At 43.2% G+C, this 17,451-nt stretch overlaps 1 protein-coding gene across 2 annotated transcripts in view; it reads right to left on the reverse strand.

Moving 5' to 3' along the window:
* Positions 1-17,451, reverse strand: part of METTL22 (methyltransferase 22, Kin17 lysine) — a 236,465-nt gene that overhangs the window by 180,505 nt on the left and 38,509 nt on the right. For both annotated transcript variants that reach the window (XM_044303615.1, XM_044303614.1), the window contains exon 4: positions 857-897. In XM_044303615.1, the coding sequence (XP_044159550.1) occupies positions 857-897 (41 nt within the window). The remainder of the gene's footprint in view (positions 1-856; positions 898-17,451) is intronic.

Below are 17,451 nucleotides of genomic sequence, written 5' to 3' on the forward strand. Positions count from 1 at the left end.
CGCCATGCCCATCATTGAATACCTTGGGGTGTCTTCTTTCCAAAATGGGGTCACATGTGGGGTATTTATACTTCCCTGGCATTTTAGAGGGGCTTTAAAGCGTGAGAAGAAGTCTAAAAATGCCCTCCTAAAAGGAATTTGGGCCCCTTTGCGCATGTAGGCTGCAAAAAAGTGTCACACATGTGGTATCGCCGTACTCAGGAGAAGTAGGGCAATGTGTTTTGGGGTGTCTTTTTACATATACCCATGCTGGGTGAGAAAAATATCTTGGTCAAATGCCAACTTTGTATAAAAAAAATGGCAAAAGACAACTTTTCCCGAGATATTTCTCTCACCCAGCATGAGTATATGTAAAATGACACCCCAAAACACATTGCCCAACTTTTCCTGAGTACGGCGATACCAGATGTGTGACACTTTTTTGCAGCCTAGGTGGGCAAAGGGGCCCACATTCCAAAGAACACCTTTAGGATTTCACAGGGCTTTTTTTTTTATACATTTTGATTTCAAACTACTTCTCACGCATCTGGGCCCCTAAAAAGCCAGGGCAGTATAACTACCCCACAAGTGACCCCATTTTGGAAAGAAGACACCCCAAGGTATTCCGTGAGGGGCATGGCATGAAAGAAAAATCTCGGCAAAAGACAACTTTTCCCATTTTTTTATACAAAGTTGGCATTTGACCGAGATATTTATCTCGTGGTCAATGGGCGGAGTCAAGGGGCGGCAAAAATCCTTGCACCAGCCCTGCTAGTGAATGATGATGAAATGAAGCCACCTTTTCACATATGCAAATATATAAAACATTACGCTATTAATACAAACATATGCCGACCTACATGATCTCATTTCCTACCTGTTTGCCAACATCTTCTAGTGGGGTGGCCATAGTATGCTCTGAAATAGAAATAATGGAATGTTACTACATCATGTATTACGGTACTATGTATGTAAATGTGGTAAAATACCTATAATCAGAATCTATGGAATCAGAGAGGTGACAGATAATCTCATAGTCTGAATTATCAGACAGAATAGAAAAGTATATGAGAATCAATTGTAGATATAAAGAACTTTTAGGAAGAAACAAAAAAAAATTGTTAAAGAGGTATTCCAGAAAGTACACGTTATGACCTATCCACTGGGGGATAACGGTCAGATTGGTGGAGTCTGACCACCGGGATCCCAAGTGATCAGGAGGAAAATACATAGGGGGCAGATTTATCAAACTAATTTAAAGTAGACCTGGTCTAATTGCCCATAGCAACCAATCAGATACCACCTTTCATTTTCCAAAGGAGCTGTGAAAAATGAAAGGTGGAATCTGATTGGTTGCTATGGGCAACTAAGCCAGTTCTACTTTACCCCAATAGTGTTAATTGGGGGGTTCTTGGAAGACTTCCATCTATAACTGTTTTTCTGAAATAAAAATATCCATCCAAAAGGTTTGCATTAATGAGCAATCCCACCATATATGAAAAGTTGTTCCAACATTAGCTCATAACTTTCAACATTTATTAGGGGTACATCTTAGCAAGTAATTCCAGAGAAAGGTACCTGTTTAGAGCAATCGTGATTGCTGATTCCCAATGAGAAGCATTTTTAGACATCTTTTTAAGTAATATATATATATATATATATATATATATAAAATATGTGCTTTTTCCTAATCTAAATGGGAAAATGTGCCACCAAAGGTTAGTATAAAAGGGTAATCCTGTTCTGTGTCAGATAAATCCTGTTATGTATTGACATTGTAATATTAGTGCAGGGATTGATTTAGTATCCTAGATTCACTCTGCTGTTCTTGATTATTTTTGCCTTATTGTAGTCTCCTGTTCAAGTCAATTCACAGTCTTGACAAAAACACAAAAAATCCCTTTATGAATATAAGCTGGTGAGCTAAAATAGATGCATTCCCAAAATTTCCGCTGTAGTTTATTACATAAATCTAGAACATAGGTAGGATGAACATCTCAAAGGGGTTTTCCAGGCTATTAATACTGATGACCTATCCTCAGGATAGGTCATCAATATCAGATCGGCGGGGGTCTGACTCCAGGCAGAGGATCAGCTATATGGAGAAAAGGCACTCTCTCTTCCTGCTTGCTGTCGATATAGCAAAGGTGAGCAGGAAGAGAGATGTGTGCCTTCTCTTCAAACAGCTGATCGGCGGGGGAGCCGCGTGTCAGACTCCCACAGATCTGATATTGATTACCTATCCTGAGGATAGGTCATCAATAGTAAAAGCCTGGAAAACCCCTTTAATCATTGCTATACGTCTGGACCAGGACAAAAAAGGGTGTGATAAGGTGGTCATTAAGGATGAGATCCGGGAAATAAGTGGGCCATAATTAGATTTATATAGGTATTTACTATGTGGTGGAAGATATACACCTAAGTACTTTACATGTTTATATTTCCAACTAAAGGAGAATAAAGACTGAATATGCAGTTTAGAGGTTTTATCTATATTCATAGGTAGGATATGCGATCTAGATTCATTAAAGGGGTTGTTCAGCCTGTTTATAAGGATGACCTATCCTCAGGATAGGTCATCAATATCTGATTGGTGGAGTCCGAAACACGGCACCCCTGCCAATCAGATGTTTGAAGAGGAGTCGGCGCTCCATACGAGTGTTATTTCCTGATCATTACACTATGCGTGGTCTTCTCTGTAACGGCGGTGTAGTGTAATTACAAATACTCACTGTAATCAAGTGAATGGAGCAAGTACTTGTAATTACACTCGCTTCTGAGACGACGGGCAGTGTAATAAAGAGGAAGTGGCGCTCGCATGATCGGCGGGGGTGCTGGGTGTCGGACCCCCTCCGATCTGATATTTATGACCTACCCGGAGGATAGGTCCTCAATATATATATATTGCCTGCACAACTGCTTTAAAGGGGTATTCCCATCTCACCATTTTCATTTCCTGCTGTCTACTTTTGCTCATCCTTGTTCCCTAGATCTGAAGCTATGTGGGCCATACTCTTCCTCTTTCATCATATGACATGTGGACGCTCCCGATGCTCCTACAAAAACTTGTAATAGCAGTGCTTTAGAAGATGCTGCTCCTTGTAACCCTTGATAATGTTAGGAAAAGAAGAACTTTGTGTGTGTAGTTAGGAGGAGGTTGGAGAAGTGGCACTGCACATCACCAGTGTTATCTACAGCCCAGGCAGCGTCCGCTTCAGTGCTTATGGATGTGACAGCTCAGGAGACCTGAGCAGAAGGAATGCTTCAGACTGTTATCTCAGAGCTGCTCTCAGGTTTCCACTACTGTGTGCTGAGCCGTCTTGTCTCTTCTCCCCAACTCTGTTCATACCAGACACATGCGAGGTTCCTGCAGTGCACTCTCCTGTCCTACAGACCATGACTGTGGAATACAGCATTGCTGTGCCTCCCTGCTTATATGCTGTGTCTCCTCTGCTGCTCACCTCAATAAGTGCTGACGTTCCAGTGAGAGAGTTGCAGAGGAGCACGGCATGAAGGCTGTGACAGCGGGTCCCTGCTCTGTGCATGATGCTGAAGGCAGAAGAGGATCAATACCATTGGCGTGCTACAGGGAAGCAAGCCCCCCCCCCCCCAAGGTTATTCCTTTCCCTCCGGCTGATTCCCCTTTAAAACGCTGCCCGCCACCGCTAGTACAGTCAGGGCCGTCTTTAACGCGGGGCAAAAGGGGCAGCTGCCCCAGGCCCAGTTGCTCCTGACCTGGGGGGCGGCAGCAGGGCACAGGGAGATGAGTGCTTCCATTGTGGAAGTGCTTATCTCCATACTCAACTCTATCGCCGTCCTCAGGACAGCGATACAGATGGAAGTGGTGCGGCGGGGCAGGGGAGGGAGAGGCGCCTCCCTTCCCCGTTCCTCTGATAGGCTGCAGGCACTAGGCTTGCAGCCTATCACAGGCCGGTGCAGGCGGCGCGATGACTTCATCTCACCGCCTGAGCCGTACAGCACGGGACACAGGTCGGAAGAGACCTGCATTGCATTGCTGCCAGCCTCAAGGAGGTAATTATAAGTGTTTATTTTATTTTATATGGTACTACTACTGGCACATGATTGGGGGGCATCTATGGGGGCACTTGTAACTGGCACATTATTGAGGGGCATCTATGGGGGGACATCTTACTGGCACATTATTGGGGGCTCTGTGGGGGCATCTATTAGGGCACTTCTTACTGGCACATTATCGGTAGCATCTATTGAGGTCACAAAGAAGGGGTATTTTATATGGGGGAGAGGAATACTATGGGGGCTTCTACTGATGACACAAAGAAGGGGTATTTTATATGGGGGGCTCTGTATAGGGGTATTTTATACTGGGGCACATTATGGTGGGTACTATGGGGCAGGGGAGAGAGGAGAACTATGGGCTCATCTATGGGGGGCACTAAGAAGGGGTATTTTATACTTGCAAATTATGGGGGACACTGAGGGCATCTACTGGGGCACTATATATGGGGGATTTTATACTGGTACATTATGGGGGCACTAGGAAGAAGGGGGAGAGGAGCACTATGGGGCATTTACTGGGGGCACTATATAGGGTTATTTAATACTGGCAAATTATGGGGGCACTATGGGGACATTAGCTCAACTGGGGGCATTAAAAAGGGGTATTTTTTGCACTGGCACGTTATAAGGAGAATTATTAGTACTGGGGGCATTATGATGGGCTTTATTAATAAACCCCTACCATGTAAGTCCTCTTGTCACCTTGAATGTTCAATGGCTTGAATAAGCTGAAATGAAGAGCGGTTAGACCTGGACGAGGGGTATTGGTTAGAATTCTAACCAATACCCCTCGTCCAGGTCTAACCGCTCTTCATTTCAGCTTATTCAAGCCATTGAACATTCAAGGTGACAAGAGGATTCTGACTTACATGGTAGGACCATTGGTTGCCTGTAAAGTGCTGCTGTGCACATCCTTACTTGTATATATCAAAGGCGTCACAGCGCACTTTCCCATATCCCTGGTGTCATCATACACCCCCTTTTTTATTTTCATTAAGGAACACTCGGGGACTATATTCTATATAAATACCTAAATAAAAGTTAAGTTTTAAAATAAAATCACCATCCACACCTCCTTATACAAATATTTGAAATTCTGGTGATTAAGTCATCAACCAAATAGATAGCTCCCCTTAGCTATTTGTCCTAGATTGTTCCCTTCTTCAAACTAGTCACCCCTTTGTGAATAAGCCTGTGAGCGTCTGTTCATTCTTTAGTGACATGTTTAACATATGGGATTATTTACACTGCCCTGGTGTTTGCTGAAACTGCTTTAAACTATAAAGAAAAGTTTGGGAGAGTGTTTCTCTCTTTCTCAGGTCTGAAGCAATACCGAGGAAGAAAGGAAAACTCTGGAAAGCTTGTCTTTTAAGTATTAGGTTAGTACAATAAAAAGGTATCCCTGCATACCGCAATACTCTCGTATTTTGTAATCTTATTTATATATACTTATTATATATATATTTTTTTAAGTAGTATGAATAAGTGGTGAAAATTATTAGTGCCCCCCCCCCCCCCCCCCCATTTTTGACTGTGGTATCTTATTTGTCCCCACTATATATTGTTCCTAGAATCACCACTGATCAATACAGAGCGGCTTCACAGTTTAGGGACTGAAAGCCGGCTCTTCACTTCTACAGCACAGTGTCCTGCCTGGGAGCTAGTGCGCATGGGAAAGCCATACACAGTCCCGTCGGCCTGGCCAGCCACATAGAGACAAACAGAGGCCACAAGCGCGGCCACTACTGTAGCAGTAGTGGCCATAACTAATAGAAACAGAAGATAAACTTAGAAGCGGAAGGAGGAGGAATACCCAGCAAACAATTCAGAAAAAAAAAAAGATAATTGCAAAAGTTTATAATTTTACATTAGAAAAGAGGCCAATTTTATGATGTGTATTACCTATTAAAAGAAACTGATATCTTGGAGTGAGACCTAATATGTTCTGAAAATGACTCAATAGCTAAAATAAATATTAATGGAGAGAGAGGGCACCTTTGTCTTGTGCAGTTTGTGATCATAAAGGGATCAGATAGAATCCCTGGTGCATCTTTGAGGCAACCAATAATATAACATTTTTCTAATACTATAACTAGGTATCCCTCAGTCCCATAGAGTTTGTATATATGAGAGGAAAAAAAAAAACTGGAAGGGTGCGGGAGACAAGGAGGATGGTATCAGAAGCGCCAAGGAGACTACTGGGTAGTAGAAAAAGAAAAATGGCGAATAACCGTTCCCGAGGCAGCACCCTTGAAAAGACAGTGCACGCCCGTGCACTGCAAGTGAATGCAAGTTGAGAAAAAAGAAAACAATTTTGGGTGTATGTGCTGAGTGTTTCCCTATAATGCTCAGATGGTGGTTGAGGGGGAATTAGCACAGGGGCGCCAAGGGAGTGGTATATATGAGTATGTACTGTAAATTAGGCATAAAAATGTTTTTTTAAAGGTATCAAAATCTTTGGTGAGGTTTTTGTTTTATGCTTATCCAATACCTCCCTCCCTGGTGAAGTAAGGCCTCCAGTTTCCGCCTTTTATACCGTATATGTATATATTTATTATACATTTTCAGTATTGCAATACTATACCGCTTCAGTACTATCAACTCTTGATTTTAAATATTCACTTTTATAGACATATTTCTATAGACCTATTTTATAAACCAACTTTTTATAAAAAAAAAAAAAAAAACCTCACCAAAGATTTGTATACCTAAAATAGAATTTTATACCTAATTTACAGCACATACTCATATATACCACTCCCTTGGCGCCCCTGTGCTAATTCCCCCTCAACCACCATCTCAGCATCATAGGGGAACATTCAGCACATACACACGATTTTTTATTTATTTTTTCTCAACTTGCTCCCATAGAGTTTGAACAGTGTCAGTGCCTATGCTCAACCACCACTCCATTCAAATGTAGAACACTGGACCCCCATTCTACTGACCAAAATGATAGCATTGAGGAGTTACATTGGTGAAGTCATTCATTCGGTGGGATACCAGGTATCAATTTTGGCCCTTATTCAAGTAGGAGGGTGGCAAATGTTACACATGTTAGTTATAGTGCAATTCCTTCTGAAATACTGGGGGAAATTGGTTGTTTCAGACATTGTTCTGATGAAGAACAAAGGTGGATTAAAACTTTTATTGTAGAGGGAAAAACATATAGAGAAGTGCAGCAAATTATATGCTGCTCAGCTAAAATTATCTCAAATGCTTTGAAGTGGCAACCAAAACCTGAAAGAAAGGGAAGAAAGCAAAGAACTACTGCTCAAATGGATCGAAGAGTAGTCAAAATGGCAAAGGCTCATCTAATGATCACCTCAAGAAAGATCAAAGAAGATCTGAAGTTACCAACGAATACTGCTGCAATCAGAAGACAACTAAGTGAAGCCAAGTTACCAGCAAACACTTCCTGCATAGTCCTGTTGTTGAAAAGACATCTCCTGAATAGATTAAAATTTGCCAAGGAACACACCGACTGCCAACATTTTGTGGACTGATGAAAGCAAAACTGTTCTTTCTGGTGCTAGTGGCCACAAAGAGTAAGTCAGATGATCCCCGGGCACTGAATTCAAGCCTCAGTACATTGTGAAGACAGTAAAGCTTGATGGTGAAAAAAATTCTGGAAAAAAGTAATGAATCATGCAAAAAACACCTTTTAAAAATAAATTACAAAAAATAACAAATACAAAAGGTAATGTTTCTTTCTACTAAGTCTTCTGCTTTCTGGCCTTGACAATAATTGGTGAGAGAGAAACGTTATATTACAATTCTCTGCACAAAACAGTGCCGGATCAACAGACCTTCTAGATTACAACCAGTAAATTAAAGGCATTTCACTAGATACATCAAACAATTGTGATAATATTTGTCCCTGTTGTATGATGAATACAATTGCAATATCCATTTAAAATAATTGCTATTGCAGCTCCCCATAATCACTTCTACATAAGCCTTTATCCATGGTACATTCTAGGGCCTGACTAACAAAGATAAAAGCATAATCATGATACGGTAATTATCTAAACCTATCATTGCACAGGTTGAAAACGGCATGTACAGTAGACAGAAAATCCAATCGGAATGGACAGCAATGGCAGGTAATTTGAGGAAACATTCTGTTTGATGTTCCTGCTGTGAGAGAGGCAATTTGCAGTCCCTTGACTTTTCAGATATTCCTCTACCAACCACTCACATGACAACTAGAAGGAAATTCACTAAAGATTTTTTGCAATTATACTATTCAAATAAAAGCCTGTGAATTCTAAAAAATAAAAGAAATCAAAACATATTTTCTTATGCCTTATTCACACGTCAGTGTTCAGTGCACGCCGATTGCGGATGTGGACTCATTCACTTGAATGGGTCCGCGATCCACAAGATACATTCCACATGTTCTATTTTTAGGCAGTGCAGAGGCACAGACCGAAATCCTACGGAAGTGCTTCATAGCGCTTTCATGGATTTCCGATCTGTGCCTCCACTCAGTATCTTGGATTACGTACCCGTTCAAGTCAACGGGTCTGCATCCGTGATACGGAGTGCACACAATCAGTGGCCATACATTGCGGACCCTGCATTCGCACACGACCAATGGCCATACATTAGGGACCCACCATTCGCTCGGTCATGCGAATAAGGACTAAAGCCTTATTGACACGTCAGTGTTCGGTCATTGATTTCCATCAGTGATTGCGGCCAAAACCAAGTGTAGAGGCTACACAGAGATAAGGTATAAGGCCTCTTTCACACAACAGTTTTTTGTTTTGTTTTTTACGGTCCATATACGGTCTATATACGAAACCATTCATTTCAATGGTTCCGAAAACCTGAATGTACTCCGTATGCATTCCGTTTCCGTATTTTTGCTCCGTTGAAAGATAGAACATGTCCTATTATTGCTCGCAAATCACGTTCTGTGGCTCCAAGTCAAGATTCAAGTAAATGAGTCCAAAATGCATCCGTATGTCTTCCGTATCCGTTCCGTTTTTGTGGAACCATCTATTGAAAATGTTATGCCCAGCCCAATTTCTTTATATGTAATTACTGTATATGCGATACGGAAAAACGGAACAGAAACGGAAACAAAAAACGGAACAACGGATCTGTGAAAAACTGACCATAAAAACACTAGAGGCCTAAAGGAAAGATCTGCATCTGTTCTGTGTTTTAGGGCCACAACTGAATGTTGACTGTGTGAATAAAAAGCATTAGGGCCAGTTCACACGCTTAAAAAAAATCAGCGTGGAATATGCATGCTTTTTCAGCAACAAAATATGTTTTTTAGCAGTTTATTATGCGTTTTGACCCCTTTTTTTAACCAATGGGTGTTCACTTAATTTTCTTGAGCTTTTTGAAGCAGATGTGCACAAAAAATGCATGGACACAAAAAATTGTTTTTTCAGCATCCTATTAATTTCAATGGGAAATGCTTCCTTTTTCCATGTGTAAAAAAAAAAGTGCTGCTTCCCATTAAAGCGAATGGGAGGCTGTTTTGAGGCATTTTTTTAACTTATTTTTAAGCAAAAACGCTCCAAAATCAGTGCCAAAAAACTTTGTAGTTATGGTTGTGTCTACTGACAAACACATTGGGCCAGATTTATCATTAGCTCAAGTCAGAATAATGGAGTGAAAAAGTTGCTGATTTTTTGCACAATCGCTTAAAATGCACAAAAATTTGCGAATTTTTTTCTGCTCTGCACTATGCTCGCTAGTTTTCTGAAAGTGGGCGTGTTTTCCTTATGTACATTGTATGGAATTTCTAGACAGATTTACTATTGCAACTATTTAAAAAGTCGCAGAAAAGTCGCAAAAAAATGCGCAATTTCACTCCAGTGAGGACCATGCTTATCTTGGGAGACTCTTTAATAGAACATGCGACTTTTTCGTAAGGACGTGCGACTTTTGTAAAGCTGCTTACTGACGGATAAACTGCTACCGTCAAACCACATTTATTACAGTCTTAAAGGGCCGATCATAAATCTGACTTTAGCCATATGTGAAGGTGGAGTGAGCGCCCAGAGTCATGAGAAATCTGGCCCATTAACTGCTTCCAATGCCAACCAACAAGGGTGCTGCCATACGGTCAGGTTGTTTGATGCAGTTTTTGAAGTCAAAATCAGGTGTGGATCATAACAGCAGAGGAAGTGTCAAAGAGGTACTCCAGGGTGCACAAAGTTTAACTTATGTTATATTTTTACCCAAAATAATAAAAAGTCAAATATGGTGTAATTAACAATATCACATCCAAGAAAGCAGTGCAACACTAGCATTGTCTTAGTATAAGTGTCACAATATTCTAAAGATCGATAAAATAAAAGTTATGTTTTAAAATAACTACAATAAGGTACACTCAGCTCAATATTTATACTCTATCTTATATACTGGCACACATGGGGAGCTCTATGGAAGGAGAAGAGCACTATGGGGACCTATCTTATATAACAGCACACATGGGGGGTACTATGGAGGCCCTGTCTTGTATACTTGCACACATGGGGGTCACAATGGAGGGGGAGGAGCAATATGGCGGCTCTATCTTATATACTGGCACACATGGGGAGCTCTATGGAGGGAGATGAGCACTATGGGGACCTATCTTATATAACAGCACACATGGGGGGTACTATGGAGAAGGGGGGAGAGCAGGACTATGGGGTCCTATCCTATATACTAGCACACATGGGGGGGGGTACTATGGTGGCATCTACTGGGGATCCTATCTTATATACCGGCACACATGGGGGGCACTATAGAGAAGGGGGGAGAGCAGCACTATGGGGGCCCTATTTATATACTGCCACACATGGGGAGGCACTATGGAGAATGGGGGATAGGAGAACTATTGGGGTCATTATATAGAGGCATTATACTGGCACACATTATGGGGCATTTTATACTGGCACATTATGTCAGGCACCATGGGGACAAGGGGAGGCGTACTATCGGGGCACAATATAGGAGTATTTTATACTGGCGCAAATTATAGGCCACTATGGGGACCTTGACCCAAATGGGGGCACTAAGAGGGTTTTTGGGCACACATGGGGACATAGGGAGCATTGGCACACATTATGAGGGCACTATGGCCCACCAATATAGCCGTCGACAAGCGCTTCGATCGGATTGAGTTCCTCTAGAGCGCTATATAAGGACTTAGTAACATAACATAACATATGGGGACATTGGCTCTGCAGGGGGCACTAAGAGGAAGTATTTATACTGCCACACAACAGGACATTTTTATGTACTGGCGCACATTATAAGGGGGCATTTTTCTACTGTTACACATTATGAAGAGAATTATTACTACTGGGGGCATTATGGTGGGCTTTATTACAATTGAGGGACTATGAGGAACATTAATACTAGTATGAGCACTATGGGAGCATTATTACTTCTGGGGCACAGTGGGGACATTATTACTGCAGGGGCACTATTAGGGCTGTTTCACACGAGCGCATCCCGTGCGGGTAATCGGCTGCGTGAATGAGAGCCAAGACCCGCTGCGGACAGCAGAAGCACGGAGCATTAACATGATTGATAATGGTCCGTGCCTCTCTGTGACCTTTTTACTACAAAATCATGGTGACAACTTTATCTCACTGTGATTTTGTAGTAAAAAGGTCACAGAGAGGCACGGAGCGTTATCAGTCATGTTAATGCTCCGTGCTTCTGCTGTCTGCAGCGTGTCTTGGCTGTCATTCACGCAGCGGATGTCACACACGGCATCCGCTCGTGTGAAACAGCCCTTACTACTACGTGTTGTCTGGTAGATAATTATTTCTATTGGTGGGACTTTGGGGAACACTATTACTGTGGGGGGCACCCGGGCACGGTATCAGCTTAGCACAATTATTTTTGGGGAACATTATGTTTACACTATTAGTGTCAGGAACACTGTTTCCTGGTTATTTTTAGTTATCTTTTAGGACACTGTGTGCCAATAATTATTGAAGGGAAACTGTGTGTAACTAGCATAGGGAGCACAGCGGGCACAGTATTGGGGGTGGCAGGATGGGGTGTTAAAGAACGTGGGAGGAGGATGGAAAACTAGGAAACTAAGATGTCTGTCTCTGCAAAGAGAAGAGATGTCTGAAAGAAATCATCATGGTGGTCTGGTCTGAAAAGAGAAGATGAGGACAGAGAACATCTACATCAAAGGAGACGTCACTGGATGTAAGAGGTATGTGGGGCTGTATGAGGCTGGGTTCACACCTGAGCGTTTTACAGCGCGTTCCTACGCGCTGTAAAACGCTCAACAAGGAGAAACCAATGATTCCCTATGGGAATGGTTCACACTTGGGCGTTTTACAGCGCGTACGATCGCGCTGTAAAACGCCCGACGCTCCAAAAAGTACATGAGCGACTTTTGGGGCGTTTGTGGCCATAGGACACTGTAGTGAATCACACAAACGCGCGTCAAACGCGCGTTTACTATTACAAAAACGCGCATAAAAATGCGCGTCAAAAACGCGCGTTTGCGCAACGCCCAAGTGTGAACCCAGCCTCAGGCTACTTTCACATCTGAGTTAGTGATTCTGGCAGGCTCTTCCAGCAGAGAACAGACTGCCGGAATGCTCCAGAACTGCTGGATGCAGACAAAATGCCCGCTGGCCCATTTAACTATAAATGGGGTCTGGCAGAGATCCGGCCACAATCTAGCAAAAATGCAGAGAATGAGCAGGACACAAACCGCTGCATGCCTGAGTTTGTGTCCGGCTGATTCCTTGCATTTTCTGCCGGATCAGGTGGCCGGAGTGTAGTGCCGCAGGTGTAAAAGTTGCCTTACCTGTATGTTTTTGTATTGCTATAAGTAATGTTAGGATGGAATAGGTTAGGTTAAGAATTTGGCTTAGGTGGGGGGGGATTCCAGGCACATTCTTTGCACAGGGGCCCTCTGCTGTCTGTGTCCGCCACTGGTACTTTCTAGTGGCACCATTTAATATTGCATTCGATATATACTGGGAAACAAGCATAAACAGGGAAGCAAAAATTTCAAATGCTATTTCACTGTAGTTTTATGGGTCATTTATCAAACTGGTGTAAAGTAGAACTGGCTTAGTTGCCCATAGCAACCAATCAGATTTCACCTTTCATTTTTGGCAATGCCTGTTATTCATTCCGTCATAATAGAAGTCTACGGGCTGCAAAACGAATCTGTCCCATTTCCGTTATGCAGGGGAGTCCTCTCCTGCATAACTGAAACGGGACGGATCCATTTTGCAGCCCATAGACTTCTATTATGACAGAATGAATAACCGAACGCCTCTAAAGGCATTCCGTTATGCATTCCGTCATAGAATTGCGTTCTGGTCCGTGGTAACGGAATCTATAACACAATTCACCTTTAACCAACAAATGAAGTGTCAACGAATTTTATAAGCGGAAATTCACTCCTCTCTAGTGATGATACTCTATACCGCTATATTGCTTTGCCCGAGAATGAAAGGAGAACAGCATTACCATACAGGGAAAACATGTAAGGACTGCAGTCAGACCTCCACCAATATGAAAGTGATGGCATAGCCCAGCGATGTCTGTGATGGAAATATCCCTTTAAAGGGGTTTATTCGAGATTTTGCCGTACATTGTATAGCAGCTGTGCTTGGTACTGCGTTCAGCCCCATTGAAGTGAATGGGGCTGGGCTGTGATGGCATGCACAGACGTTATACAATGTAGGACGCTGTACTTGGTACGTTTAGAGAAGGTGACAACGCTCACAGGAGTGCCGCTTCCTTCTCAAACAGCTGATTGGCTGGGGTCCTGGGTGTCAGATCCCCACCAATCAAATACTGATGACCTATCCTGATGATAGGTCAGCAGTATCAAAATCTTGGAAAACCCCTTTAACTGTAGCCACCAGTGTCAGGCAGCTGCTGCCAAGGGAAATAAGTCCATATGATGTTGCAAAGAAGGAGCACAGATGCAGATGGCGAGACCATCAATTATGTCTTGAGGAAAAACTAGATTTAACCTGGAAATTCTCTCAGCGGTCACCTGCCAACCCGTAAGCTACTACTACTACTACTGTATATAAAGGAAGCATCCTCTTCTCAGGTCAAGGTCACTAATCTGAAGCCAAACCCTGGACTAAGTTATCTCATTATGTGCCTCAGTTATGCAGCGCAGCATATGGGTGGAGAAATGAATCTCCTCTGCTGGCAGCCAACCTGGGGCAGGGGTCCGAGCTGTGGATGAGGATGGCAGTGGTCCATCCGGCTGTTGAAATAGTGATAAAAGGCTGCAGCATATGTTTAACGGGGAAAAACAACAGCATCTAGTGCCATCACAATAACTACGGGCAGGCTTAGTGCTAAAGGATTTCTAAATATTTCCACCCAAAACTGGCCATATATAAGTAAATTAAAAGTTACATTTTATGAGACATGTTTCTTTTACAGACACAGATTCTGATATTTTTCTCCAGGCGTACGGCATATTGGCTGTCACTGCTGAATTGGCGTCACAGAAAGTGATGGCAAACTTTGTTCAGCATCTTCCATCAATGCAATTGTGACACTTCACCATCAGCTATAGAGAAGGGAATGCAAAAGTGGCAAGCAATATGGCGGCATTCTTTGGCATAGGTCCCTGCTACTCTACTGAAGATGGTGATAGATCCCGTAAGAAAAATTTACTTTGGCACAATTTCTAATTCGCTAAGGCTACTTTCACACTTGCGTTTACATTTTACGGTATTGAGATCCGGCAGAGGGTCTCAATACCGGAGAAATACGCTTCCGTTTTGTCCCTATTCATTGTCAATGGAGACAAAACGGAACTGAACAGAACGGAGTGCTGCAAAATACCTTCCCTTCCTTCATAGGAAAGACACAATAGAAAAAGGATCCGTCCCCCACTGACTTTCAATGGTGTTCATGACGAATCCGTCATTGCTGTGTTAAAGATAATACTGCTTGCACACTACAGGAAGAACAGCCGAGTAAGTTTGCATGCTGGGAGTTGTAGTTTCATAGCAGCTGGAGTGCCAAAGGTTGCTGATCCCTGCTATAGGAAAAAGTACTGGCCTCTCTGGTGGCTGGGACCATAGGAGCATTCATAGGCACTTTGTATCTTCGCTGCAGTGGTGGCCATAACCCTGGATACGAGCAGTGTATAATGCAATATAAAAATGAATTAAGCCAACGAAGGGAGCAATATGGACAATCACAATGCATTAGTAAGTGCCTTGTATTCACTTTCTCTACAGGATAAATGCCACTGGCTGAAGTGAGAGAACCCCTTTAATGGGCTTGTACTTTAAAGCGCACATCCCTTCCGTTTGAAAACAAGACCATAGCAGAAAAGAGAGAATCAAGAATGGTGCCTGATGTTCTACATCTCAGGAGAAAAAATATTGAAATCACTCTGCAAATGGAGGGAAATGTATCAGCCCGACACTCCAGAATTATTTTTAATAAGTCACAAAATAGGACTTTGTGACTTCTTAAGGTACTTTCACACTTGTGTTGTTGGATTCCAGCAGGCAGTTCCATCGCCGGAACTGCCTGCCGGATCCGGCAATCTGTATGCAAACGGATACCATTTGTAGACGGATCCGGATGTGGATCCGTCTCACAAATGCATTGCAATACCGGATCCGTCTCTCCAGGAAAACAAACCGGTATTTATCTTTTTCACATTTTTAAAGGTCTGCGCATGTGCAGACCACAAACCGGATCAGTTTTTCCGGAACACTTGGGGCTGGATCCGGCATAAATGCATTTCAATGGAAAATAATGGCATTCCGGCAAGTGTTCCAGAATTTTGGACAGAGAAAATACCGCAGCATGCTGCAGTATTTTCTCTGTCCTAAAACCGTACAGTGACTGAACTGAAGACATCCTGATGCATACTGAACTAATTGCTCTCTATTCAGAATGCATTAGGATAAAACTTTTTCCGGTATTGAGCCCCTGTGACGGAATTCTATACCGGAAAAGTTTAACGCAAGTGTGAAAGTGCCTGTGGCGAAACCAACCTCGCCACTGGGCTTTGGAGAGGCCTGTTTACCAGCCTCTTGCCTCAGGATTATGGCCCATACTAACTTTTAAACCCCTGAACCTATTCAAGTGAATTTTGGATAGGTTTGTCCCCAAGTTATACTGGTTAAATTGATGTAAGTTATATGTATGGACAATGTAAACTCACAAAGTTGTAACAATTTATAACAAGTGTAACTTGTCAGCTTGGGAGATAGTTGAGTGGATAGACAGAGGGGAGGATTATGCTGGGTGTGTTTCTATTGTCCCATTGTTCTATTGTCCCATTGTCCCATTGTGTGTTTAAATGGTGATGTCTGTCCTGTTGTCTCCACATGTGTATTGGCGATTTCCCTTTGTCCTGAGAGATAATTGGATTGCTCCTCGGGTGTCTCCAGGGCAGAGAGGAGGAAACCATGATGCATTGTGGGGATGTGTTGTGTCTGTATCCTGAATTGCTACATATCTGTCCTGTGTCGCAGTCTCCCTTCTGGTCCCCTAGGGGCGTGAACTTACATTGTATGTGTTGTAATATATTGATTGGTTGTATTTCAAAACCCTGTGGGCAGTACTATGTTTGTGGTTTGTGAATAAAAGAGGCTGTACGTGAAGTACAGTCAGTTCCTGTTTTAACCCTCAAGGTGAAATGTCGTCTCATTCTTGGGGGAGGATTTATGGTATGCTGTTCCAGTTTGACTGCTAGGAGCGTAAACCTATTCGTATGGTTTCCTATGCCACTGTCTACAGCATTCATATGTCTGAAGAGGATTTATCTGTTTCTTCGGTTCGGTGATGGTGGTGTCTGCCAGAGTGCTTGGAGACCTCAGGAAACGCCAGGTGATCCGTTACATTGGTAGCAAGCAGTGGGATGGCGTCCTAGAGTGAGGAGAAGCAGCTCAGAGACACCGGTAACGTGTGGAGTTACAAATTGAGGGCAACGCTAGCACTCATGCAGCACCCCGGGGAGCAGAGGTATCCAGCGACTTGGAGCAGACAAGTATGGAAGGCTCTGAAGATGACTGGCTGGCTGAGGCGAGGCAGCGAGTGGCCCAGTATGGAGATAATGTGTCCATGGATATATGCCAGGCCATCTGGAACCAGGTCACAGCCAAGCGACACGCAAGGATGGAACGAGAATTCCGACTGGCGAAAGAGAGAGAAATTGCCCAGCGGAAGGAGTGTTACAGCAGCCGAGCAGAGGCTGCATCCGAGGGGGTTAGCAGTCTCACTCTGAGGCGGCCAGAGGAACCAGAAGTAGGGGTCCTCATAGACTGGTCCTGTGAGGAACCACAACAGGCAGGTGGAGACGGGACCGAGGGCTCTCCACCGGGATGCTGGGCAGCTGGCCCAGACCCTCAGCAGCAGCCGGAGTTGACAGGTGTGGACGCAGGTGGTCCTTACTCGCAAATGTTGAGGGACCTCACAGACTGGTCCTGGGAGGAC

The sequence above is a fragment of the Bufo gargarizans genome, chromosome 8 (assembly GCF_014858855.1).
Source record: "Bufo gargarizans isolate SCDJY-AF-19 chromosome 8, ASM1485885v1, whole genome shotgun sequence".
Lineage (NCBI taxonomy): Eukaryota > Metazoa > Chordata > Amphibia > Anura > Bufonidae > Bufo > Bufo gargarizans.